The sequence below is a fragment of the Macaca fascicularis genome, chromosome 2 (assembly GCF_037993035.2).
Source record: "Macaca fascicularis isolate 582-1 chromosome 2, T2T-MFA8v1.1".
Classification (NCBI taxonomy): Eukaryota; Metazoa; Chordata; class Mammalia; order Primates; family Cercopithecidae; genus Macaca; species Macaca fascicularis.
This window is the reverse complement of record NC_088376.1, coordinates 145,863,795-145,891,068: the sequence shown is the minus strand read 5'-3', so window position 1 is coordinate 145,891,068 and position 27,274 is coordinate 145,863,795. Positions and strand designations below refer to the sequence as shown.

The following is a 27,274-nucleotide window of genomic DNA, read 5'->3' as shown; positions in this document are numbered from 1 at the left end:
GAAGGCATCATCTGGGCAATTTTTCAGATGATAGAAAAATTTTCAGATTTCTTTTTAATCAAAAACTCTGCTCCATGATATTGCTACTCAAAACTCCAGTGGAGCAAGAATTGACGACCTAGGACTGAATTAACTAATGAAAGAGATTATATTGCATTATTTGTTTGCAATATTTGTTGATGTTAGCCTAATATCTTATATTTTGATTAGATAAGGAAGCACTTTTCTATCTTCTTAAGCTTTTGATAATTCATAACAATTTGGTAGGCTCTGTTTTTGTAAACTGAAATGAGACATTTGCAAAGGACATCTGATTTCTTTTTCATGGACTCTCCTACCTTCAATTCAGAAACTCTTATTGAATCCCCTTACTTTACATGACAGTATATGTATTTGCATGGTTTCAATGTATCTGTCTTCCTTTTCTACCAGAACATAACAGGAAATATTGGTATGCCTCCAAAGCCTTGCCTGGTATATCATATTTTAGGATGATGTTCTGTTAATCAGGTATACTAAGCCACACATAAGAAAGTAAGATGGCCTTTTAGGAAGTCTTTGCAAGAAAACTGACCAGGTACCTGGCTTTACAGGATCTCATTATTGTGGGTATGGAATGTCATTTTCTAGTAGGTCAAGAGTGTTGAGGTAATTTGAGAACCTTGAGAAGGGAGAAATTTGCCCCAATTCATAGATAATGCAGGAGAAACCTGGTAAAATTTCTTGGGCTTGGCCTCCTGGCCTTTGAATAGCAAATGACAGAGCCCTTAAAAATCTAATCTGAGAATCCTCATGAAAACTTCCAGCAAAACAAACTTAAGCTATCCTCCATAGTAAATGAATGTTTGCTTCACCTACTTAAATGATCAGGCTAGGCCTGAGACCAGTCTTATGATCACAAATAACCTTTTTTGAGATTATTTTTGGTCAAAAGGCGGAAGACTGTAATAAGCAAACTAATGATTAGTATCTCCAATGGAAAGTTATGCTATTTTTTTTAATAGAACAAACCCTTCTAAGTTACCTGTTCTCTTTCATTACCTTTGAACAGTTTTATGACTCTGTAACTTATAACTAATTTACAGCAATGAAAAATAAGTCTTGCCTATAGACAAACAGATGAATTCTGCCCAGTATATTTAGAAAGTCCAATTGACTTCTCTGTCCCCTATCCCAAGGCAAAAGCCAATTTTGTGTCTATTTACACATTTGTTTCAGCATTCTTTATTCCATGTAAATGTGTGCTGCTCTTATTTCTCCTTTGAATTGGCTGTAACATCTTCCTTGTGTTCTCATTAAAAATTAGTTATATAATAAAATCTTAAACATGTATTAACATTTTAAAAAATTACCTCCAAAGTTTCCTTTCAAATTGTCAAATTAACTTGAATCCCACCTCCCCATATGATTGAAACCTATGACAAATACAACAGTAGGAGGGAAACAAACAAAAATCCTAACATTCCAGATGTTAGGAGAAAAATGGTGGAAAAAATAAGCACACAAGTTGTACAGTGTATTCGAAGGTGATAGTGTTATAGAGATAAATATAAGTCACCAACTCTGTGAGCTGCTGTTCTGGAAATGTAACTCGCTTGTACAATTTTTCCGTGGGATGTAACAAAACCTAGAACAATAACTCTTGGAAATCCTCAGTGCTATTTATGGCCTATCAAGGGTCGTGATCTCTGTGACTTATGTCATAAAACAGTAGAAATTTGGGGTCTAAGGGTACTAAGACAACAGCAACAACAACTTTCAATAAGTGACATACTGTACCACCTAGTGATAACCTTCCTCCCTTAGGTTACAAAAGACAGTCTCAGGCATGTGGACTTGAGTGTTTATTTGACGGACTGATTTTTTTTTTCTTCATTAAATCAGTAAAGATTTATACTTCACCATGTGTGCCTAGCTCTTTGGGAAAGAAATCTAAGTTCACTGTATCAACTGAAAATAGGCAAGTTTGATCAAAGGGCACGTATCTGGGCATTAGTGCAATATTCAATGTGGTGGCTCTAACTGGGCAGAATTTATTTTTTAAGTACAGTCTACATTACATATTTGTAGGAAATCAGAAGCCTGTGATTTTCTTTACCATTTCTCCTAATAAAATGAGTTTATAAAATATCACTCATTCTGTCAGTAGATGCTTTGCCAACCAGAATAACCCACAACTTTGAAAAGCTTAACTTACCAAACTCATACCCCACATGCCAGAAAGTCTCTGGAAATAGTATAAATGGCCAAAATAATTACGAATCGGTGGTAGTGATGGCAGAATCTCCTGCTTTTATACAAGACACATCAAAGCACAAAACGTGTAAGCTTCAAAGAATTCCTCATTGACTATCAGCCTACCTTAGAGAATTCTAACTTCTAAAAAAGTAATTTCTTCTGAAATAACTTTCTTTATTATGAAACAGTAACAGGCAAATTACCTACAATCACATCTTCATAAAGATTTCTATTCTGAGAACTACATTTTCTGGAAATCAATGGAAGGCTAATTATGCCCGAGTAGTCCCTGATGCTGAAAGCCTGGGTGCAGGGGAGAGCACAGAGGAGATGTGGATTGTTTCCTCGTGAGATGGTATCTCTCCTCTCCTTTTGGTGGTAGGCATATGCATCTGTAAGTAATTATAGAGAGAAGCATTCTGACTTTCAGTTCTTTCATCTCTGTAGATGATAATCGGAAAGATGGATACTAAATTAATATGAAGAATAAAACACGAGAAAACAGAAAAGAGCTGTGTTAAATTTTGGTGCTCATTCTACAGCCTTTATTTCACAGGGTGTAAAACCTGATTCACAAAGTGTCACCTGATTAGGGGTGGGAGGGGGAAGCTTTCTTCAGAAGAATGGGATGCCTGTACTTTCCCTGCCTCTTCCGTGTGCAATTTCATTCCAAGGGCATCAAAGCCAGGGCTGCTCATAGGCATTATCCCTTTATTTACATGCTCTCCCCTTATCCTATTTTCCAAAGATAAGTGTTTGTTTAACAAACAAAATGACTTTTTTTTTTCCCCTGCTAATATGTGTTCCCTGATGAGTTTTCCTGACAAGTTGTGTGCCATTCACTCTGCTGGTTTTCTTTGCAACATTTCTCCCTTCCTTCTTTTCAGCATGGCTTATTGTTCGTTATTCTTCCTCTCTTTGGCTGCAGAGATGGACACTGATTAGTCCTATCCAATGAACACATGGCATCACCCTGACAACTACTATTGGTCAAAGAGACACTTCTTCCAATTCGTCTCAAGGAAACTGACAGGAAAAATTTATTTCCTCATGCTTGAGAGTTAGGGTCTCTCTTTCCTGTGAGACAGAAACAAAGAGGTACATGGCCCCAGTTGCTCCAGTAGCATATTTTGAGCATGAATTCTTGAAGACTCCTGGAGACACTGACCACAAAGAACCTGAATCCCGACTTCCTATACATGAGAACACACACATCTCCTTGGTATTCAAGCCGCCTAGAGCCAGGTTTTTGATCTTTGCAGCCCAAAATATTTTAAATAGATACAAGATTTGGTGCATCTTTTCTTCTAAGCATCGAGCCTCAGAAGGTTATGTCGAGTAACTAGACCTCTGATTTAAGGGTTATGTATTCCAATCTTGTGGAGGTTTTTTTCATTTATTCATTCAACATGTACTTATTTACTACCTGAAGTTTACCAAGAACCTTGATTAACACAGCCAGATAGAACCCCTGTCTCTCTCACTTATGGTCGAATGTAGAGGTTCTTAAGGTTTGTGGTGCCAAAGACCTCTTTGGAAATGTGGTGAAACCTGTGCACCCCTTCTTAGAATGCCTTTAGATGCATAAGACAAAATGCACAGCATTACAAAGGAAGTCAGAAGTCAGACATGTTGAATGACAGTAATCAAAATGCTTTAAGAATTTTGACACTGTTAAGTATACATGCTTCTCTATTAATGCCTTAAGTAACAAGATCAAGGCAGCTGGTTTAATAACCAGCATTTATAATGCAATTATAATGCAATTATAATGATGAACATAAATGATATTTTGAGATAGCTGCAACAAGAGTAATGTGATGGGAATCTGTGAGTTTTAACATGTGCAAAGACTCCATGGCAGGGCAAATCATGGCAAGTGTTAGGCATTGAAGCCTGTGTGGCTGTATCACAGAGAGTGGCAATGAGGAATATGAATAAAGTTGCATTGGTAGACATTGGCTATCTGTTTTATTTCTGTCTGTCTTTCTCTCTCTCACACCTCCCACCCCTAAAATAACTTTAGCAAGAGAACTGCATGCAAAATAGCAATAAAATAACTGTACAAAAGAAATCACAGATGTCGCTTTTGAAATGAATGTGCCTATCCATCGATTCAGTTAAACATAAATTTCCCCAGAGATGTTATACTCTCAATTATAATAAACTTTGGTTAAGGTGATATGGGCAAATTATAAGGCATTTTAATAGGTAACTTAAAATCATACATTAAGGACGAACTGTTAAAAATTCATTTTATGATGGGGAAACTGATGCCCAGAGAGGAGAAGAACACCAGAGGGCACACAGGTAGACAGGCAGAACTTACCGCAGCCCTGGCTCTTTAACTCTATTTCACTACACTCTGTTGCTTCTAAATACCCCGTTCAACAGGACAGGCATAACTAGGTCATTTGTGTTGCTTACCAAGAGTTTTTATTGACAACTAAGAGCTCTAAGGAGTAATCCAAATAGAATTATCAAATTCTAAACTTGTCCCTCTGCCAGCCCCATCTCACCACCTCAACCCCTGGGATCTAGAATGAGAATTTTATTTGGTGTGTCTCTCATTTATTCCACATTTCTCTGTGATAAAGAAAATCCATTTCCCACTAAATTAAAATTGCTTTTTCATCCTAACAAACACTATACCCCTGGTACACACCAGAATAAAAATAAATTGATTTTTAAGTATCCACTGAAAACAACAACAACAACAAAAAACAATAAGAAGCATAAAAATCATGGTGCCTCTGTGTGCCTTCTGAACAATTTAGCTAGGAAAATGGATTCCTATTCTGCAGATAGCAATTGTGTCTATGATGGCAACATCTTTGGGCAGTTTAGTAGCCTCAGTAAAAACTTCAGTCTCTCAGATATTTTGCAGAATGATGCTAAATGACCTGTTTGGTTGAATTGTTGCTAAGGTGATAAGATAGCTAATGAAATAAACCACTGTATCACTCAAAAAAGAGGAACTTTCAAAGGGCCTCAATAGCCTATGTCCTCCTCCCACGACCATGTACAGCTGAGTCCAAAAACCAAGCATTCCATTTTGTGCTCCCGAATCAACAGCAGGTAATTGACAGCCTTACTTAGGGCTTCATGATTTCAGGTTGTCATTAAGTCACCTGATTTTCAAGAGTATAAGATTCTTTGTCAGTTAATCTTATCTGTCCTTCTGACAATCCCCCCTCCATAATAAAGCTGTAAAATACTTTATCAGTCATATAAACATTGCCTCTTTCTGCAATGTTTTACTAGCTATAGAGTAGACATCTTTCTTTGGATGCTGAAGCAGGCACAGATGTCCCTATGTCAAGCTCTGGATATAAGACCAGAGACAACAACCTCTGGATATAAGACCAGAGACAAACACCTACTTCTGAAAACCACACCCCAGGGGTTAATGTGAAAACTGGATACAAATGTTTTGAGGACTATGATTTCTCATCACTCAGGATACAGGGACTAAAGCTTAAAAATATTTCCACAATATATCATCAAGCGATCTGAACCTCTTTGGGGACCTACAATAGCGAGGGTGAAGTAAATGTATTTCAGTTTTATGAAAAGAAACAGACTAACAAAAAGACATTAAAATTCACAGTGTTGAATTTTGTATGGCAAACATTAATTTTACAATAAAAAATCAAGAACTAAAAATAATGGAAATGTCAATATGTAAAGACATCAAGGTACTCTCAGTGCATTATGGGAAACATAATTTGCATATAGCCCATCAAATGAAATCAGTTGCTGCCACTGATGATAGGCTCCTAGGAAGGTCACTGAGATAGGAGTCTCTGTTCTCAGATCTGTATAATAAAAGGGCTTAACTATATCATTTCTACAGTCCCTTCCAGTTGAAATATCTGAGTAGAAATTATCTTTCAAGAGGAATTTATGGAGATTTAAGAAAAGGATTTAAGTCCCTGCATCCTTGCCCTATGGTCTCATTAACTATGGATATCAAGATATCTTTATATCATTATATTCAAGCTTGTAGTCCTTCTGGAAAGAAATTCATGTCTCAAGTCATCAATGGTCCATTTTTAATCCACCAAAGTCAATTATTGATTATTTCACTATTGGCGCAAACTCTTATTTTTTCATCATGGAGAAGCCCTTCTGTGCTGTCAAGAAGTATCTGTACCCAGCCCACTTTGAAGTGTACCTCATTAAAAACAGAATTGCCAATAGGATTTTCAAAAGCTTAAGCAAAGATGGAAATTAAAAAAATAATAATTTTATAATTGTTCCAAGGATTATAAAGTCCTACTTTATTTTCTTATAAAGGACAACTTCAAGATCCTTGCAATCAACCCTCACAAGCAAGATATTCCTTTCATGATAACTGGTAAAAATATTTTAAAGAAAGTTTCTTTGCTCTATTATAGGGTTCAGAGTCATTGTATCTTTGCTGGGGAGAATGCTGGATGAATGGGTTACATATGAAAGCTGAGTCTGCCTGTGTTATCAAAGGACAGGTTGTTGGTGTCAGCGTTCACTGCGGCAAAGATAGTGCTCATCAAATATCCATGTGCTCCTCAACCTCCCCCAGGTATTCTCCCACTGTTCCCCTACTCCTGCAACCTCAAAGGACATGTGTCCAAATAGCACAGCTAGAGGATAGAGAAGAACTGCCCAACTTTCATGAAACTTTACTTTGTTACCCACCACTGGGATGTGGGGATTTATCTCTTACTGCATCACACCTGTGCAGCTCTACGTTCCTTATCTGCAATATGTCAGATTATGATGACTGAAGAAGAGAGTCCTAAGATCCAGAGATGCTTCTAATTTGCATGCAGATTTTGCTGATTGCCAGGAAACAAACAACTGTATCCTAGGGTCAAGGAATTTGTTCCTTTGGTCTTCCAGAGAATGAAGCTTTCCCTCATTCTCTGCTTAGGGAAGTAGAAAATGGGATGAGGAGAAAAAACTGCCTCAAATGTAATAAGAGATCTGTTGTCCATCACCAACTTCCCATATTCCTCATTTATGATGTGTCTTGGTCAACCCAGGTCTATGCTATTTCCTAGAAGAGCCTTCTTGCATTCTTGGTATCTGCCAGCACTATAGGATCTATTTGTTGAAACTTGTAATTCTAACTTCTAATGTCATCCATGGTCCTAGCAAAAAACATACTTTAAGATCTCATCCTCATGGAAACAAACCAAAAATGACCCACTCCAAGAAACAAAGGTACCCTGGATCAGAAGTCTTTTTATGTGCACTGTCTAATAGATAGAAACCTTATATCCTTCATGTGCACAATGACCCCAGGATTGATGTGCTAAATCCAGTATATTCGAGTCTGGTAATGGAAGATCATGGAACAGTCTGCTGGACTGCAAGGGTCAGCAAACTATGGTCCATGGGCAATTTATAGCCTGTTTTTGTGTGGTCTACAAGCTAAGAATGGCTTTCACATTTTTAAAAGGGGATATAGTTTGGATATTTGTCTCCTCCCAAATCTCATGTTGAAGTGTAATCCCCAGTGTGGGAGATGGAGCCTGGTGAGAGGTGTTTGGGTCACTGAGGCAGATCCCTCATGGCTTGGTGCTGTCTTTGCAATAGTGAGTGGGTTCTCACAAGATCTGGTCATTTAAAAGTGCATGACACCTCCCCAAACTCTCTTTTTGGCTCCTCCTCCTGCCATGTGAGATGCATACATCCCCTTCGTCTTCCACCATGATTGAAAACTTCCTGAGACCCTCCCAGAAGCAGATGTTGCCATGCTTCCTGGAAAGCCTGCAGAACCATGAGCCAATTAAACCTCTTTTCTTTATAAATTACCCAGTCTCAGGTATTTCTTCATAGCAGTGCAAGAATGGCCTAATACAGAAAATGTTACAAAACCAACCAAGCAAACAAACAACAAGCACATCACTGTAATAATGATCTCCTCACTCTTCTGAACTTTAAAGTTTCCTTTTCTTGGAAGATTACTGTCTTCACCAGACAAACACTTAAAGACACCCTCCCTTGATCCTATAACCCTCTCCAGCTACTAGCCGGGTCCTCACAGCTGTGCATGTGCTTTACGAAATCATGACAGTGAAACCCCTTGAAAGCCTTTATTATGCTCACAGAAGCTCTCTCTCCTCCCATTCTCCCTAGCACCACTCTAGCCAGGCTTTCACCAATACCAGTCCATCAAATCACTCTTGAATTCTGCAGTAATAAGCTCAGTGTGATGCTCTAGTACTTCTAAGCAGCATTTGAAAAACAATGGTTCATTCCCTCTTTCTCCTCACCCTTTCCTCAATCACTTTTTGGGTGACTGTTCCCTCACAGTTGCCCTCCTCTCTATTGCGATATTCTTTTTCAGCTCCTTTGCTACTTCCTCTTCTTTCCTAGTTTAAATATTGGAGTATCTTGGGCATCATTCTTACTTTTGTATCTACAATTATGCCCACATGATCTCATCTAGTCTCCAGGTTCCCTGTATCATTTGCAGTCTGATAATTCCCAGCATCTCTCCTGAATTCCAGAATTGTGTATTCAACTCCCAGCTGACATCTTTACCACCATTCATAAGCATCTCTATGTTACCACGTCCAAAGTTGCCTTTTTCCTGCCAAACCTGCCCTCTCCTCTAGTCTTGCCTTTTCAGAAATAACTCTACTGTTGACACAGCTGTACGCACACCACCTGTGGAGTCATCTGGATTTGTCCCTTTTGTTTATAACTCATATAGCATCAATCACCAGATTAAGTCTAGCTCATCTTCACATCTCCCTAATCAAACTGTTTTTGAACACCTCTAACTCATTCCTCCAGCCCAGGCTACCATGGTCTTTTGCCTTGATTACTGTAACAGTGAACAGTGCCCTGGCTTATCTTCCTGCTTCCACTTTCACCCCTAGAGTCTGTTCTTCTCCAAGACAGAGTGGTCCCTTTAAAATGTTTAGTCAGATCATGCTCAAAATCATCCAATGACTTCCCACACAATGCAAAATAGAACTGAAATTTCCCCTCATGGCCTATATAATGTCAAGGGATCAGGATCCTGCCCCCTCCTGGACTCTTTCCTGCCTGTTCACTGCAGACCCAAGAGTTTCCTTACTGCTCCTCTTGCCAGTCTTACCCCTGCCTTGGCGCCTACCTGTCCTTGCATTTGCTCATCTCTGGCCTGGGCACTTTTCCCTACTCCCATCTCCAGTTATATTCATGACTCCTTCTCTTGCTTTGTTCTCTATTCAAGAATACTCCCACCTCCAAGATGGTGTCCCTGACCACCCTCTTACTCTCCCTCCCACCACATCACAGCATTTAAGCAATTTATATATTATATGCTAATATTTGATTAATTTAACCACTCTCTCACTCTCCCTCCCATCATATCACAGCATTCAAGCAACCGATATATTACATACTCATATTTGAATTGTCTACTTTATCCCATAATGTACACATTCAACAAATATTTGACAAAAAGAAGAGGAAAGTATCTAGCAGACCCATGTAAAGGAGTTTAACCAATTATGTTTGCTTCTAGATTCTTCTCATTACTACTTCAGCTCATGTATTACCTCCTCACTGAAGCCTTTCATGACTACCAATCAGAAGTAGCCCTGCTCTCTCCAGTCATTCTCTATTCCCATGCACCTGTCTTTGTCTCTTCAGAGCACATATCATTATCCAAAATGATGTGTAGCTTTATCCAGTTACTATGTAGATTTCATGAAGCACTAACTTTTTCAATGTTGTTCACTGTCCCCAAGGCCTAGACTGTGCCAGGCAGAAAGTTGGTATTTGTAAATACATATTGAATGAATGCATCAATCAACAATTGACTGAATAAAATATTTCTTTGCAATAGAAGGCACAAGAGGACACAGGATAAGAAAATGAGGATTGTATCAGAAATACACATGTATACACACACACACACACACACACACAGAAAGGAAGACGGGAATAGAAGGCATTTACCCACCCTTCCACAATGATGAGTTGACACTTTTAACCTCATAAGAAGTTGGGTAACTCACCATCTGCTGGTTTCTCCTAGACCACATATCTCTTCTTGCGCTCTGTGTGGGGGCCCTGAGCTTTGAGAAGAGCCTGCAGATGCTTTTGCAGAGGCCCAGATGGTGGTCAGGATGTGTCTGGAATCTCAAATCATCCCTGGCTGCGGCTCACCTCTGTAACCTGCTTTGATCTGAAATGCTTCTGATGGGTTTCCAGAATGAATACTGCTGAGGCCTGTCGGGAAGACAGGTTTGGAAGTTTTGCATTTTTGGAAATGCACCCTGCTGTCAGTAACCCCATGTTTGTATTTACATAGAGGATGGTGAAAAACAAATGAATTCATTAGGATGCCAAGTAAAAGGGCAATCACTCTAACCTGGGAACATGGTGAACCAAAAATATTATGTCTTGCTTGTTCCTATCCCCAGTGCCTAGCACACTGGCAGGGCTACAGGGTGCAGTTATGCAGGCAACACATCGCACAACTCCATGGGGTGGCATTCTCATCATAACCTATGTGAATAACAGTCCCTGGCATTACACAGGATGCAAAATACAACCTGCATGGACCTACACTGTGGTTATGATGCATGGCACGTGGACACAACAAGGTGCTGAATAAAATTTGCTGAATCAATGAGGGATTTTTTTAAACAAAGCCTAGGGGGCTAATTTGCTGTCTGGGAACTATCTCAGATGGCCACTGGACAGGTGAATGAGACTTGGAATAGTCACATCATTTCAGAAGAAAGGAAGAAAGAACTGGGGTCAGTAGCCTTGGGACATTGCCTGCAAGATTTGCTCACTTTCTGGAAGTTGTAGAACTTGCCTACATAATTGATTTGATAAAATGAGTTCCCCAAAGCTAGGAAAGTAGGATGCTTGTATTGTGAGTAAATCACTTTCAGTGGTTTGCTTCCCCTTCTGTGGATTGTGTCAAGGGTGTAATTTTGGAAGCTCTATCAAATGTGCAGATGCTTGGGAAACTTCTATCTGGCCTCCCTGACCCTACTCTTGCTCCTCCACAGTTTTCTTCTTACCAACAGTCCAAGTTGTCATTCTAAAACATAAATCAGTTTCTAAAGCTTCCCACTTTTTCCCGTCTTGCTCAGAATAAATTCCTAAGCCCTACATATATAGCCACTGGCTACCCCCACCCCATTCCATTTTCTACTTCCATCCTTTACACTCCAGCTTCTGTTTCTCAAGTCACTCACACTCTCCTCTGAGCACCTTTTCCCTTGCTTTTCCTTTTGCTATTTCATTTCATGCAGGTTTATGCTTGAAGAGCACCTCCTCCAAGAAGCCCTCCTGACCATTCACATCTCATATAGGAGTCTCAGTAAGATCTATCTCCCATCTTCCTCTACTTTTCCTGTCTTTCTATCATTTTCTATTTGTTTGTTTGCACATTGTCTCACTTTTCCATAGAATATCATTTTCATGAGGGCAATGAATTTGTTTTGTTCCCCTTTCCATCCCCTGGCACCTAAACACGTACGTGGCACAGGGTGGCTTTTTGTAGACATTAGTGGGATGCATGAATAAATGTTTGAAATTGGAAAGTGCCAAAACCCAGCAAACTGGATATAACCACAAAATCACTGGAATATAAGGCTATGGATATGGGGCCATTCTTTCACCATCTGCTACCTGATAAAATCGTAATTTAATGATACCAAAAGGAGACATTTGGTGAGGCAACTGCCAGAAGCAATGATCTCATCAAAATAGTATTTTAAATGCAAAAGTGTTATTGTCGAGTCAGAGCTGCATAGAAGGATGCATTTGAGAAGATACTTTACCTAGCAAGAACATTTCCATGCATGGAAGTGCTCTTACTAAATATTGTTACATTATTGTGTAGTTATGTGTGGAAGCCCCATTCTCTTATCCATGGAAGAGGTTACCAGTCCACTCAGGTCTTCTCAGGTTTAAACTGTTCCTAGGCTGAGTGCAAGGGTAGGATTGGTGCTGGAATTCAGTTTCCCCATGTTTTCCAACACAAACTAGCTTCTCTCCAGCAGTGGACAAATGGCATATACACAAGTCGCCCTGCCACCTTATCCTCCAGGTTCATCTCCTACCATGCCTATCCTAGCTCACACTACTCTTCTAGTCGTTTCTCAAATAGCCTTGGCATGCTTCTGCCTCAGCACTTGCTGGTCTTTCTACCTGGAATGCTCTTCTCTTAGATCTCCTCAGGGTTTGCTTCTTTACATCTTTGTGCAAAGGTCGTCTTCTCAGTGAGCCCTGCTCTGAGTCCCTATTCCTAATAGCAGACTGTGTGCCCCATCCTGGTATTTCTTATCTACTTTTAAAAAAATATTTGCCACAGTCTGATTTTCTCTTTATATTTCATTTATTCATTTAAAGTCTGTCTCTATCCACTAGAATGCAGACTTGGGAATTTATCTCTTTTACCTGCTCATGCCTCCTCTGCATGCACAACAGTGGCTAGGATATAGCTACCCACACATATGTATATGCATATTTTAATATAGATACATACAGAATGAATTAACTCATTCAATCCTCACGAAAACCTTGTGAGACAAATACTGCTGTTATTCTCATTTTACAAACAAGGAAACTGAAACCCAGAAAGATCAAGTAATTTGTCCAGGGTAAAATAATTGGTCATTTTTATTGTCCGTATCCCAGAGCATTATGTGAGTCAGGTCCTGATAAGCAACTTTCTTTGTCCCTTTCTGGCTCTGGGACCTTAGAACAAAGACCTTAGAGGCTTTTGTAAGCCTCTATTTTCTACTCTGTAAATGGGGATGATATCAGTCCCTATTTAGAGTTTGGTGTGGAGTTTCAAAGAGGTAATCTATATGAAATGTTCAGACTGGTGATTGACACACAGAGAATGTTCAACAATTGGTGTTCTGGACTCTGATTTGCACCATCATTTTTAACAATTCTAAGTAGTATATTTTGTAGAAGTTCTATAATGCACTGTCACTTCCCTTTTGTTAGCTACTTATATTCTGGTGAACATTCTGGTACTTCTGTCTTTGAGGAAGTTTCTAATTTCTCCCCTTTCCAAAAATCCTAGAAATGGAACTACTGGGTCAAAAGTTGTTCGTACTCTAAAAGCTTTTGATATATAGCATAAAACTACCCTCCTTAAAATATCTGATCAGTTTGGACATTGATTTGTAATAGATAAGAATATTCATTTTTCCCACATCCTCACCATCACTGTGTATTACTGTATGTTTTCATCTTTACTGTTCTGAAGACTAAAAATTATATATGAGATTGGACATTTTAATATATTCATTGAAGGAATTGATTTTGAAGTTATTTATTGAAATTGATTACCATTTTAGAAAGTCTTTTTTATGTTTAACAGTGCTTGGTCATCCTTGACCATTAGCTTTGTCTACGCAATCTTCATGACATACTCCCTTAGCAAGATTGATCTTGCACAGGCTGTTCTTGCTATAAACCTACTTTCTTATTTTCTCAGACATTAATGTACATGGCTCTCTCTAAATAGTTTATTGAGGGTAGAAACTGTATCATACTCCACAACAGATTCATTCATTCATTCTTCCATCTAATCCACAGGGATTTATTGAGCACTTACTATGTACCAGTCACTGCTCAGCACTCTAGGGATACAAAGTAGAACTGGAGACAGACCAAGGCCTTGCATTTAAGGTACTTTCATTTTAATGAGGAGATACAGGTACACATGAACAAACCAATAAGTGACATAAGTTACTGATGAATAGGAAGAAACAGAATATGACTGGGGTGGAGCTCACTTTAGCTGGGGTGGAGGAGAGTTAAGGAAGCCATGATATGTGTCTGTAGGCTGAGCTTTAAGTTCTTTGAGAAGAACACAGCATGAGAAGGTCTGTGTGACAGCCTCCTATAAAGAAGGCACATCCTGAACCAAGGTCCTGGAAAGGAAATGGCCCTGGGGTTTTGAAGAGCAGAAATACTATCAGCAAGACTGAAGAGAAGTCAGCAAGGATGAGAAGAAATTGGAAATGAAGGTCAGAAAGCTAAGAAAGCAATAGATTATCTAAGGCAGGTCTGGTAAGCTTTTCTGGTAAAATTCTGGTTTATAAATATTTTTAGCTTTGCAGGTCATATAATCGCTGTCACAGCTATTCAACTCTGTCTTTGTAGCAATAAAAGCAATGATAGGCAGTACGTAGATGAATGGATGCAGCCGTATTCCAATAAACCTTATTTATAAAAACAAGTTGCTCATTGGACAGGCCCATGGGCTGTATTTTGTGATCTTGAGCTAAACCTCCTGGGCTCTAAGAAAGAGTTTGAATACTGTCCTAATTGTAATGGTGGCAGGGAGGCAATGATAATAATAGTAACAGTAAGAAACCGCTGGAAGGTTTTCTAAAAAGCAAGAGATGTGATCCTCACTGGTTGGGGTTGCAGGTCATGTTACAGGTGCTTTAAAATGGATTGTTAAATAACAGGGGGACATTCTGAATGAAAAGGAAATTATTTTAAAACTCGATCTCCTAGAATATCTAGCTCAGGGGTGGTAGGCACTGAAGGAATAAAGATAGTATCACTACAGGGAACAAAAACCTTTCTTAGTTGCTGTTTCAGAACATCTACTAGTCAGGGTTTTTTTTTAGACCTGTATGAAGGGAGGCCTTGGATCAAAAAATCACCGTTGGTTATAAGTCAAGCAATGAATTGGAACATAAAGCTGAATGGGAGCACACAGGCACATTAGAGAGACAATTTTCAATTTGAGGCATCAGAGGACCTGTTATAGACACCAGTGCTTCTGCATCAGCTAGACTGATTGTCAGTGTCACCATTAAGAAATCATTTCCTTACATTTTCTTTTCCTAACAACTGCAGTAGGAAGCTGGATTTCTATGAGAAAATCAAATGATGATTCCTTTCATTTCCCAAACCCCTTTATTAGGATCTAAAATTCAATAAGCTTGCTTACCAATCATCCACACAGCTCTCAACCCTGGAATAATATGGGATGTCTCCTCTTACCTGGCCATTTCTAGAGATTTCAGTCCAAGGACTGTGCCATTAACTTGCCTCTACTGTTTATTTACTGTTGCCATATTGTCAACAATGAAGCATCTTAAGATTCTGACCCATTCTTAGTAAACTGTAACTGGGTAATGTCCCAATTTAGAAACTAATACAAAGGTTCCAAGGCCTTATAAAACACTTATCCCAGCCAGGCGCGGTGGCTCAAGCCTGTAATCCCAGCACTTTGGGAGGCTGAGACGGGCAGATCACGAGGTCAGGAGATCGAGACCATCCTGGTGAAACGCCGTCTCTACTAAAAAATACAAAAAACTAGCCGGGCGAGGTGGCGGGCGCCTGTAGTCCCAGCTACTCTGGAGGCTGAGGCAGGAGAATGGCGTGAACCCGGGAGACGGAGCTTGCAGTGAGCTGAGATCTGGCCACTGTACTCCAGCCTGGGCGACAGAGTGAGACTCCATCTCAAAAAAAACAACAACCAAAAAAAAAAAAAACCACTTATCCCTATGCTGTCCAGTCACTAAAGATTTGGGAAAAAAAGATCAGCATTTAAGTTGAACCTCAGTATATGGCAGTAGAAACATCTATGTGGTTCTTTACTCTTCAGTTAATTTCTTTAAAAAAATAATGCACAAGGTATTTCCATACCTCAAGATCTAGAACATGAAAATAAAAGAGAATGATCTGATTGCTGGGTTAAAACCAAGGGCTCCATTCACCCGGCATTTGGTGTCACACCAGGCAGCAGCCTTCACCTCATCAACAATTTAATTTGGCCATGATGCCTCAACCCAGTAACTTTGACAGGGAACTGGGAAGGTTACCAGAGAAACACAACGGAATTGACAGAATTGGAAGGCAGATTTCGCCAGCCTAAATATCTGACCTTGATGCTAAAACCCAATCATTACAAGCTGATCTAGGGCTTTGGGTCTGTTAGCCAGAATCTTCCAAGTATGAACAACTGACTCCTTATATATAAATCAAGCCTTTTTTGGAAACAATCTAAGTCCTTTGCAAGCGATAAATCACTAACATGAGATCACATCTAAGTTGAAAGTGAGGATGAAGAGCCTGCAATATGAAAAGGAAAATGAGATGTTTTGTTTCAGTCATTCATTTGTCCACCAATAGATTTCTACTGATTACTTACTGAGTGTGAGTTTCCTCCTGCAGGTATATAGAGACATCGAGAGCTTCAAGGAAGTGCTAGTTTAGTGGCATTAACTTGTCTTTTACATTCCTTGCCACAGTATACCTTGCTCTATGATCTCTCTATTGACTATTTGTGACCTGTTTTCTTCCCCAACACCATCATGTACATGTGACTTAGATGGGAAAATGTGGCTTTTGTTGAGTTGGGATATTCCACAGGGGTCCTCTTTGAAGCCTGCAATTGGATACCTATTTATTTGAGGTTGTTCACTTCTCAATGCTTTATGACTCAAAAACTTTATGGCCAAACCCAGTCAGACCAATAGAGCCAAATGTGGTCCTGAGCTGGGTGGGTAGAGAGCAACCAAATGTATTATAATAGGTAACAAGCTGAGCCATCTGAAGGTGCACAACTCCACAGCAGGTGGCATGTGCCCTGAACTCTTATGCCCCAAGTGCCAGTCATTGGAGGATAGCTTTATTCATTAGGAACTGCTTACAGTTCAATAGCCAGAGATCCATTATACTCAGAAGAAACTAGTGTTGTGGTAACGTACTGAGAATATACCAAAACAAGGAAGGCTGTATATGGGCAGTATTTCTAGTATATGGATATTTTTCAACAACAGTTCTTGTGATTACCCATAATATACATCCATTATGATGGTGTTGCAGTCTCATTCCAACGTCTCATGCTTTACTTGGGGAGGGAGGCCATAGATTGAAGTCAGTGTTCAACTTTCCTCTCCACCAAATATCCTATGAAGCAGAGATGGGAGGAGAATCATATGCTGAGTACTCATCTAACGTTCTTTGGTATGAGGGGTTTACTGGCCTCTTTCTGAAGGGGGATGTAAAGGTACTATAAGTGACTGCCAGTTCTGATCCAATTTTTGCTCTAAGGGATTCTTCTCATTCTTCCGCACTCTATAGGTTGTGTGCTAACCTGGGTCTAAAAATATGAGCATTAGGAAAGTCCATTTAAATCATGATTGGTAGCCAGTGCCTGTCTTTCCAGGGTAAAATTTCACATCTTAACTGTCATGCAATCCATTACTTATAAGCAATGAGTAATTTTCTAAAGCGTAAGCCCAGGCAAGTCACACTACTATCCTATAAATCATTGAAATACTTCTCCCCTTGTTTAAAGAACAAAGTCCAAGCTCCTTAATAGGGCACACAGGATCTTCTAGGGCTTTACCTCTACCTGTCTCTCCAGTGTCCGCTCTTACAATCCTGCTAATTTATACTACAGCCTCTCCTGACAGTTCCCCCAGATATGTGACTATTTTACCTTCTGGGGACCTTCCAGCCAATGCCTAGATAGACATATTTTGCTATGTGGAACCTAGGGTAGAAGAATAAAGTTATCCTTTACTGAGTATTTACCATGTGGTAGAGAGTGTTTAAAGAGCTTTACATGCTCTAATTTGCACAATTCTAATATCATTACAAATATATTTCTAGGTTCAGTACTGTGCAAATAGGCCAGTAGACATAAGGCAACTTAATGATTACATTTCAAGAAAAAAAGAGGAAGAGGAGAGAAAGAGAAGGGTTTCTGTACAAAGCAATTTGTCATGGGTTTGTGGAGGTATAATTAATATATAATAAACTATTCATGTTGAAGTATGCAAATTGATCAATTTTGACTTATATATCTGTGAATCCACCTCCACAGTCAGGAGAGTGAACATGTATTACCCCCAAAATTTTCTCATGCCCCTTTGTAATTTTTCAGCCCTTCCCTGATTATTCACAGACAACATCTGATTTCTGTCACTACAGATTAATTTGGATATTTAAAAATTGATATAAATTGAATCACACAGTATATATTCTTTTATGTTCAGGGTCTTTTAATCAGCATTATTTGGAGATTTATCCATGCTGCTCAATGCATCAATTGTCCATTGCAGTTTTTTTGAGACAGAGTCTGGCTCTGTTGCCCAGGCTGGAGTGCAGTAGTGTGATCTTGGCTCACTGCAACCTCTGCCTCCTGGGTTCAAGCAATTCTCATGCCTCCACCTCCCAAGTAGCTGGGTTTACAGATGCACACCACCATGCCTGGCTAATTTTTGTATTTTAGCTAGAGACAGGGTTTCACCATGTTGGCCAGGCTGCTCTTGAACTCCTGACCACAAGTGATCCACCCACCCCAGCCTCCTAAAGTGCTGGAATTACAGGTGTGAGCCACTGCACCCAGCCTGGTCCATTGCTTTTTACTGCAGAGTAGTATTCCATTTTGTAGATAAATCCATCCCAATTTGTTTATCCATTTTACCTTTTCAGGAACACTTGGGTTGTTTTCATGGTGGGGCTATTAGAAATGAAGCTACAAAAAAAAAATCCTCATGTACAAGTCTTTACATGAATACACTATTTCCTTTCTCTTGGGTAAAATACGTAAGAGGAATGGCTGGAGCAGTATGGTAGGTATATGTTTAATTTTTAAAAATACCTGCCAAGCTGTTTTCCAAAGCGCTTGTACCATGTTTTATATTCCCACTGGGAGTATATGAGCATTCTAGTTGTTCTTTATCTTCATTAGCATCTTGCATCATCACTCTTTTGAGTTTGTACGCTAAGCAATTTAAATATTTTATTTTACTTAAAACTAGATGTAGGAATAATTAGACCTATGGTAAAGAGGAAAGAAGTGAAGACCAAATAAGTTAAGTGATACATCCAGAATGTACAATGATTAGGCTCAAAGCAGTATAGGATGGTGGAGTAGAAGAAAATGCCCAAATAAACCAGCTTCTAGGACCGCAAGAAAAGAGGGTAAATGAGACTGGAAAGAATTCACAATTGGGCCAGTATTGTGACCTATAGTCTATGGAGCCGAGGATTTGGCAGTCCCCTGAGTGCCCATCAGCACACCATGCTCTGTTATGGTTTCCTGTGCTTTGAGAAAGGTTCTTTCTGAAAATGAGAGATGGTCTCTGATGCTTTGAGAAAAGCTAGGGAACGAACATGTGTCAGTTTATCCCAGTTCTGCTTATAAAGGTGAGGCCTGGGTCCCTATGGCTGTGTCTCTTAGTGGCTGAGGCCTCAAAGTGCAAGAAACCTAGGGGGAGAAGTGAGCTCCAGGGAGTTCTCCATGGGAGGTGGCAGGAAGATTCAAGGTCTGTTGTTGAGTCTTCCCTTTTAGAAGGAATTTCTCTTTCTGAGTATCTCTCTGTTCAAACTTTCAGTGATTAAAACCTTTCTTTTAATGTTGTAAGCTATTCCCGTATTTGTTTTAGCTCAGTTCAGTTTTATACAGGCCCTTGATATTTACCTGCTGAAGTAGCTATTCTAGCTAAAGCAAGGGTCTAAGATGGTTGAGACTCCAATTATCCTAGGTGACTGCATCTGAAAATAGTTGATTCATTATGGCAGGAAGAAAAAGGACTGCACCACTCCAAGCCACTGCTAACATCAGCCTTGCAAACAGCTGGTTTCTGACAGCTGTTTAGAGAGAAACTCAGTTATCACCAAGGTCACAGCAGGCAACAGAAAGAAAATAGTTTCATAGGCTTCTGATAGAAACACGAACAGACAAAACCAAACAGTAGAGGCAAGACCTCAGCAACCAGTATGAGTTCCTATCACAGCATGAGTGCACAAATGGCATCAGCAAAAACTATGTACTGGGACACCTCTCTCTCCTGTGTTCCAAAGCAAGGTGAAGATTCTTACCAAGCATGCTAGAAGAGAAAATATGGATTTTTGTTTTAAAATAAGTTTGGGTATGTGTGTAAATATGTTTATGTTTATATGACTGGAAGTTACAACCAGATGATTGGACAATGATTGTCTCTAGGATGTGGGATAATGAGAGTTCTCTTTCTTTGGCTAGTTGTTGTTGATAATAGAGATTACTTTGGGAGGCTGAGGTGGGCATATTACGAGGTCAGGAGATCGAGACCATCCTGGCTAACACGATGAAACCCCGTCTCCACTAAAAATACAAAAAATAAGTCAGGCGTGGTGACAGGCGCCTGTAGTTCCAACTACTCTGGAGGCTGAGGCAGGAGAATGGCATGGACCTGGGAGGCAGAGCTTGCAGTGAGCCGAGATCATGCCACTGCACTCCAGCCTGGGCAACAGAGTAAGACTCTGTCTCCAAAAAAAAAAAAAAAAAAAAAAAAAAAAAAAATTAAATAGTGGGCAATGTTATTTTCTAAATTAAACATTTTGAAAACTGTATTTCTATTAACAACATAACACAAAATAAAAGATAAGACTTACTCTACTCACATATTTTCTTAATGCTTAAAAAGTCCAAAATAGCTTTCAAACCTGCTCCATCTTTTTCAGTCCCTTAAGCTTTCTTCAAACCAGTGCCATCTTTTGTCAAATTATTATAATAGATACTCAACTAGTTTTCTTACCTCTAGCTGCTTTTCACCCTCAAGCACTATTTCTAAAATTCTCAATTCAAAATACCCTATGCTCACATTTCTCCTACATTTAGAAATTTCTGCTGACTCTTCATAGCTTCAAGGAGAAAATTCAAACAGAGCCTTTCACAATTTGGCTTTGCTGCTTTTTACCATATCTTTGCCTCTGCTATAGAGTCCAGCCCTACAAAACGAGAGGGTGGTGGAATTGCATCAGAGGAAAGATCATGCAGAATTCAACAGGCACATAAGGCAATAATTCCTCTTAAGGTAGAACAGGTATTTCAGCTTACAAGCTACAATATTTTAAATTAACTTGACCCACTATGTGGAAAAGATGGGCCTCTTGCCAAAAGTTAATTTGGAATTCACATTATTCCAAAATTTGCACATAAAATGATGTTTCATTAATTCTGATTATACTCTCACATTTTATGAGTCAAAGTCCATGTAAGTGCAATCTGTCTCTTCTCTATGTGCTATGTATTGAAAACACTGTCCCTCACTTTTTAACATGTAATATAATTTCTTATACGTTGTCATGCCACTTTTTCTGCCTCTAAATTTTAGTCCACTTGTCATATTTTCTGTGAAGCTCCTTCTCCATGTGTCTGTCCTTCATTCTTTGTGCTACAACTGTCATATTTCTCACGCTTATTCAGTGTTTGTTTGAAGACCTACGTTGACCATTAGTGTATGAGTTCCTAATGGAAAATGCCACTGTTTTATCTCTGCATCACAGTCCTTAACAGAGTACCAGGGGCACAGTACATGCATTGTAAGTTTAACTACTGAAATACCATGAGAAAAATTTAAGCAAATGAAATAGTACAGAAGCATAAACTAATACATAGCTTCCTAAGAGAACCAGGGCTGCTCCTTGCTGTATGGCATTTGGCAATTTAACAAAAAAGGTTTGTAATCAGAGACAAAACCAACAAGAATTAAAGCACACCCCAATTCCCTGACTATTCTTTAAGTAGATTAATCTTTACGAAAACTATCATTGGTTTTCACACAATGACAGCAAACAGCTGAATGGGAAGAAGCATCAAGAATCCGAAACTAAATCAGAAATAGCAATGGATTTCAAATTCCAGTTCTGATTTGTTAATAGTCCTTGTCTTAAACTGTATAAAAAAAGATTTCAAGACCATACCAGAGTACAGGGGAAGTGTGTCATAATTGATTAGTGATGTCTGCCTTGGGTATGGATGGAGAAACATTTATCTACCTGCCAAATATTTCTGATCCCTGTATTAGTTCTGGGCAGATTTTAGTTTGTGTTTAGATTCTGAGGCGCTATCTGTTACATGTAGAAGATCAAAAGGTCTTGGTCTATATTCTCAGCCTCACAAGAAATACTGCTGGGGAACACCACTGTCTACCTATTCTATTGGTATCTCTGGTCCCAAGACCAGGGACTTGGTTCTGACTTTTTAATGGTCTCTGGCCCAAGTCTTGGGACTGATGCTTCATTTAGACATTCTAATCTTTGACTTTGTCTTTGACTGTGGATTAGTGTCTTTCTGATCTCCTGGTTCCTTGATTTCTGGACCTTCACTTTGCTTGAAATGAGAGTTAATTGATTCCCAAAGGTTCTGAAGTTAAGAATCAAGTAAATATTTACAGGATGTCTTCTGTAAATGGGAAGAAAGTAGTAAGGCTTTTAAAAAGTATGGTTGGTATCTACTGGCATTTTTCCAGCAAACTTGAAAAGTGAATAGTTCTATGCCCCATTCTAGACCTGTCAAACCAGTAGGGGATTACAGGGTTGGGGAGATATGTGATAATTTGTTAAATTCCTCAGGGGATGATCATGAACATGAACACAATTTGAAGAACCACTGAGATAAGAACCCTGAACTGGCTCAAAGTTTGCCTATAGTTGCCCCAATTCGGTCATTTAGTGACCAAAGGCTCCAGTGCAAATCAAGTTACTTAAGTTTTGTAATGTACTCTGGTTCTGTTATAATATGCACAGAAAAGTGGCCTGTGGGTGCCATTTTAGAGGACACAATTCTTTCTTCAAGCCACTTTCCTTTTTAGCAATTTTCTCTGTCCTTCAATTGCCTCAATCTTTTTCTTTTTCCTCTTCTTACCATCCTCCTATCTAAACAAACACACTTGTACACAAAGGAAGACCTTTGAGAACCTATGATCCCATTCCTTGTGTATCAAGATCATTTTCCCTTTGTAGAGTGACATTGCACAAAGCATGTCTCCCTGCCTGTGTATAAGGATATGCTGACTTACCTAGAAAACTCTTCAGGCAATAACTGGCTACAAAGCTCCAGATGAACATATCTATAGAATTTTTCAGATTTTGACAGGGTAGGCTGCATGTTCCCTACCTGAAGCATACTTCTTTTCCTAGATGTGCAACTCTCTGTATAGATACAAACACAAGGCAAGCTTTTGCTTTTTATAGAAAATATTCTAGTACTCAACAGATAGTGCCAGAACAAAATAATGGGATGTTATCACATCACACTGGGCCAGCCAGCTTCCACTGTGCTATTGATGTACCAGTTTTAGTGTGTTCTTGCATCATTACATCACCTAAATATAATTCCTGAATCATTCCCTTGTGGTTACAGTTCACCACTTCCATCCCTGGCCACGTGGTAAGATGCTCATTCTAGAAGTCATGGGGTTAACAATGATAAAACAAGATAGCAGTGTCTTCCATATCCTCCTTAATAAAAGCAAAAATAAACTTCATGGGGGTTAATATTTTGCAAAAAAAATAAAAATAAATAAATAAGGAAAAGAACACTGCTTGCTCTTAATGTTGTGCTAATAAATTTGACAGAAGTTTTTACAGATATTCCTAGCATAATCAATATAAATTCAATTTCTTGAAACAGTAAATTGTTATTACTGAACTCACTGCCTAATCTTATTTTTCCTGTTATAACTCTTTGATTTAAAACACTTAAACTGTTAGATCTAAAGAAAAATGAAAAAGCTGTGATTTTGTAGGTTGCTGGCTTGGCAAAAATCCCTTCTGATGTGATCTCTTTGATAATGTGCCACTTTCCACATTTTAAATGCCATAGATTCATGTATACACGCTGGTATTTTCTCATTGGTTGTGCATGCTTCTCTAGCCATATGCCTATAAGTGGATGTGCATTTTCATATAATAACTTACTGTTCCCATTTGGCAATTCTGTGCCTTTAATTGTGTCAATCAACCACGTAAAATTTCATAACCTATTGAGAATACCCAAAGAAAAATACGTGCCTTTTGCTTGAAGACAGCTTAAATTTCCCCACACTCCAATTCTACCAACACATTGTTCTCTAGAACAATTAGAATTTAATTCCTGAAACCTTGTTTTAATTTCAGATTTTTAAATGAATGTATAAATTATACCTGTGACCTTACTGAAAAGATCCATAATCATGACAAGAAATGAAAAATGAAATGGTAGAGACATATATTGTCAAACAGGCATTACAATCAGACTCATCTATAAAACCACTATAATTATTTTTCCTTTTTATATTCCTCAAGAATAAACTTATGGGAAAGGTTTTATGTCTTTAACCTGTTGCATGAGGTATTGAGTTGTTTTAATAACAAAATAATTATTATCTCCATAGGCTTTTATGATACTCATCATTCCCTATAAAAAGTTCAATAGTTATTAACTTACCAGCATATATTTGGGGATTTTTTTTTCTTCTCTCTATTGTATTTTACCACTCTAACTCATATTTTACTATTCCCTTGGCCCAGGAATACACAGAAGAAATAAAATGATATTCAAGTTGGTTTCACAGACAGTAAACATACATTATGAAATTGAAACATGCTACGCTTATTGAGCATATATTTTAGAAGAACTTTCTCTAAAATACTTTATGACTAAAACCATAATCTGGAACTATTCACTCTCCTTGATTTTAGATTCTGTGTGGCTTCATGAAATATTTACTTTTTTAAAAACACAGTTCAAAATTATAGCCCCTCTGAATTACACAATTTAGGTAAAATACATCTTTTCAGCTGGAAAACTAGAAGCCATTAATCCTTTGTATGATTATATGGAGAACAGAGGTAACAAAGAAAAACTAGAGTAATCTAATTCTGGGATACACAGGTTGTTGTAAATTTTTAGACATTCTGAGTCAATCCTTGTTTTTCCCACTTAAGTCCCTGAATGTTTCAGAGATTTGTCCAAAGTAACATGGAAGCAGACTAGACCCCCGATGTGCTAACATCTAATCAAGCTATCCCTAGACCCTCTTGTGCTGAGTATGTCAGTTAGAACTCTAGGTCACAGTTGTACTAACCTGCCAGAGCTGCCTACATCCAGTGAAAGACACCATATCTTATCAGTATCAATATATTAGGGTTGATATTACATGAAACTATAGCCACGTGGGTGAGTATAGGAGTCAGATGTATAAGAATCATGTCGGAATCTGCCATAGAATTGTCTAAATCAAAGATTCACAAGACTTATAACTACCTGGAAGGTGCGTGTGAACTAGCAAATATGTTGGCCTCAAAGTTTCACAGCTTGATGACACTAGCTCTGCACCAAATATTGACTCTTCCTCTTTCAGAAAGTCATGTCTCTGATCTCACTATGAATTGCTGGATGTGATTAATGTCCATCTAGTTGTAGGGAGACTACAGTGAAATGCTAACCAAATCTTTCCTATAGTCACCCACCTGGGTATATATTGTGCATATACAACTGGGCAACTCTATTCTGTTGTAAAGCTTGAGTACTAGATGCAATGGACAGCAATAGCCTAGGTAGCCACTAGGAAGAGAGAGAGAGCATTTACACTGGTGATAATAATGACCATCACACACTCCCCCACCTGGAGGAGAAGGTACTATGCTCCTCTTTTCCTATCCCCCAAAAATATGTGGGTAAGTGGAGAAGGTGGGGAATAAATGAGTATGAAGGGTTATTTTAGATAGATTAGATAATTTTATACTAGATAATCTCTCATTACATTTAATAATTCTATAATTTAATTAATTTGAAAATGCTACATCTGGTTGGTTTCCAGTGGAATGAATGTGGCTCAGTTTTAGATTCTTAGAGCACTGAAGTCTACTAGACCTTGAATTGGTTCTCTACTCTTGGGAATACCATTCTGCATATAGAGAACTTCTTACTTTATACAATCAATTTGGTTTCAGTACTTACAAAAATCAACACATTTTCAAAAAAACATGTTATGATGTGCATTTTCACTTACCTTTTCCGCTGATTGAGCGGTGCCAAAAAAAATTGGAATGAAGGCAAGCCATACTATACATGTCGTGTACATAGTGAATCCAATGGGCTTGGCTTCATTAAAATTCTCTGGTACACCCCGAGTCTTGATGGCATACACAGTACATGTGACCATGAGAAGAATGCTATATCCCAAGGAGCAAATGATTTGGAGATCTGTAATGTCACACTTGAGAACTCCTCTGGCTTGCTCAGGGTTCATCGTCTTATGTTCATCATAGTCTATGATGATGTTGGGTGGATCAACACCAAACCAAATGAAAACCCCTAGAAGCTGAACTGATATTAAACTGGAAGTGATTGCCAGTTGTGATGTTGGGCTTATGAGTCTGGGAGCTGTTACCGATTTCTTGCCCTGCTCAAATATGCGATAAATCCGATTTGTTTTCGTCAAGAGGGCTGCATAACTGATGCACATACCCAAGCCCAAGAAAACACGCCGGAAAGAACACACTGCCACATCAGGTTTGGCAATCATCAGGAAAGTGATGATGTAGCAAAGAAAGATGCCCGTCAAAAGAACATAGCTGAGTTCCCGCCCAGATGCCCGGACAATGGGCGTGTCATTGTAGCGGATGAAAGTGGCCATAACAAAGATGGTGGCAATGATCCCCAACATTGCCAGGAAGACAGGAATCACAGCCCAGGGGGAGTGCCACTCCAGTTTGATGATGGGAATATCTTGGCATCCGGTTCGATTTTCATTGGGCCTCTGGTCATAGGGACAATGCTGGCATGTCATCTCATCAAACTGGTACTGGTAACCATCGCAAGGCTCACAGGTCCAACAGCAAGGAGTTCCTTTCTGTGTCTTCTTTCTCTGTCCAGGCTTACATGGTAGTGTGCACACTGAGGGAGGTATCTCTCGGACTCCTTTACCCCACTGCATGTCTTCTATCTGTAACATAAGAAAGAAGAAGGTGAATCAGGCAGATTCTTCAAGAGAGTAGAAGAAGAACACCAGCAACAAACAGTACTCATGGCAAGTGACATTTCAGCTGTGATGAGGTTGAATTAGCTTTCCCTCAGCTTGCAAGAGTTACAAGTATGATTTGAGCCCATACCATAGGACTCCAGCATCCTCGCTCTTCACCATTAGTGTGTTCTCAACATGCCAGATCTTAAGAATTCCCTGAGGCGATACAAATTCCCTCTTCCCATTCCTGACTTTCCAAATATGAACATCCTGAAAAAGAACCTGAGGGGCTGTATTTATAACAAGTGCCCAGAGGATTC

At 39.0% G+C, this 27,274-nt stretch overlaps 1 protein-coding gene across 7 annotated transcripts in view; it reads right to left on the bottom strand.

The window, feature by feature from the left end:
- GRM7 (glutamate metabotropic receptor 7) overlaps positions 1-27,274 on the bottom strand; it is a 902,635-nt gene that overhangs the window by 137,917 nt on the left and 737,444 nt on the right. For all 7 annotated transcript variants that reach the window (XR_012431374.1, XM_045384769.3, XM_045384772.3 and 4 more), the window contains exon 8: positions 26,001-26,936. Coding sequence is in view for 6 of the 7 variants with exons in the window: in XM_045384769.3 (XP_045240704.1) it covers positions 26,001-26,936 (936 nt within the window). In the remaining variant the exon portion in view is untranslated. The remainder of the gene's footprint in view (positions 1-26,000; positions 26,937-27,274) is intronic.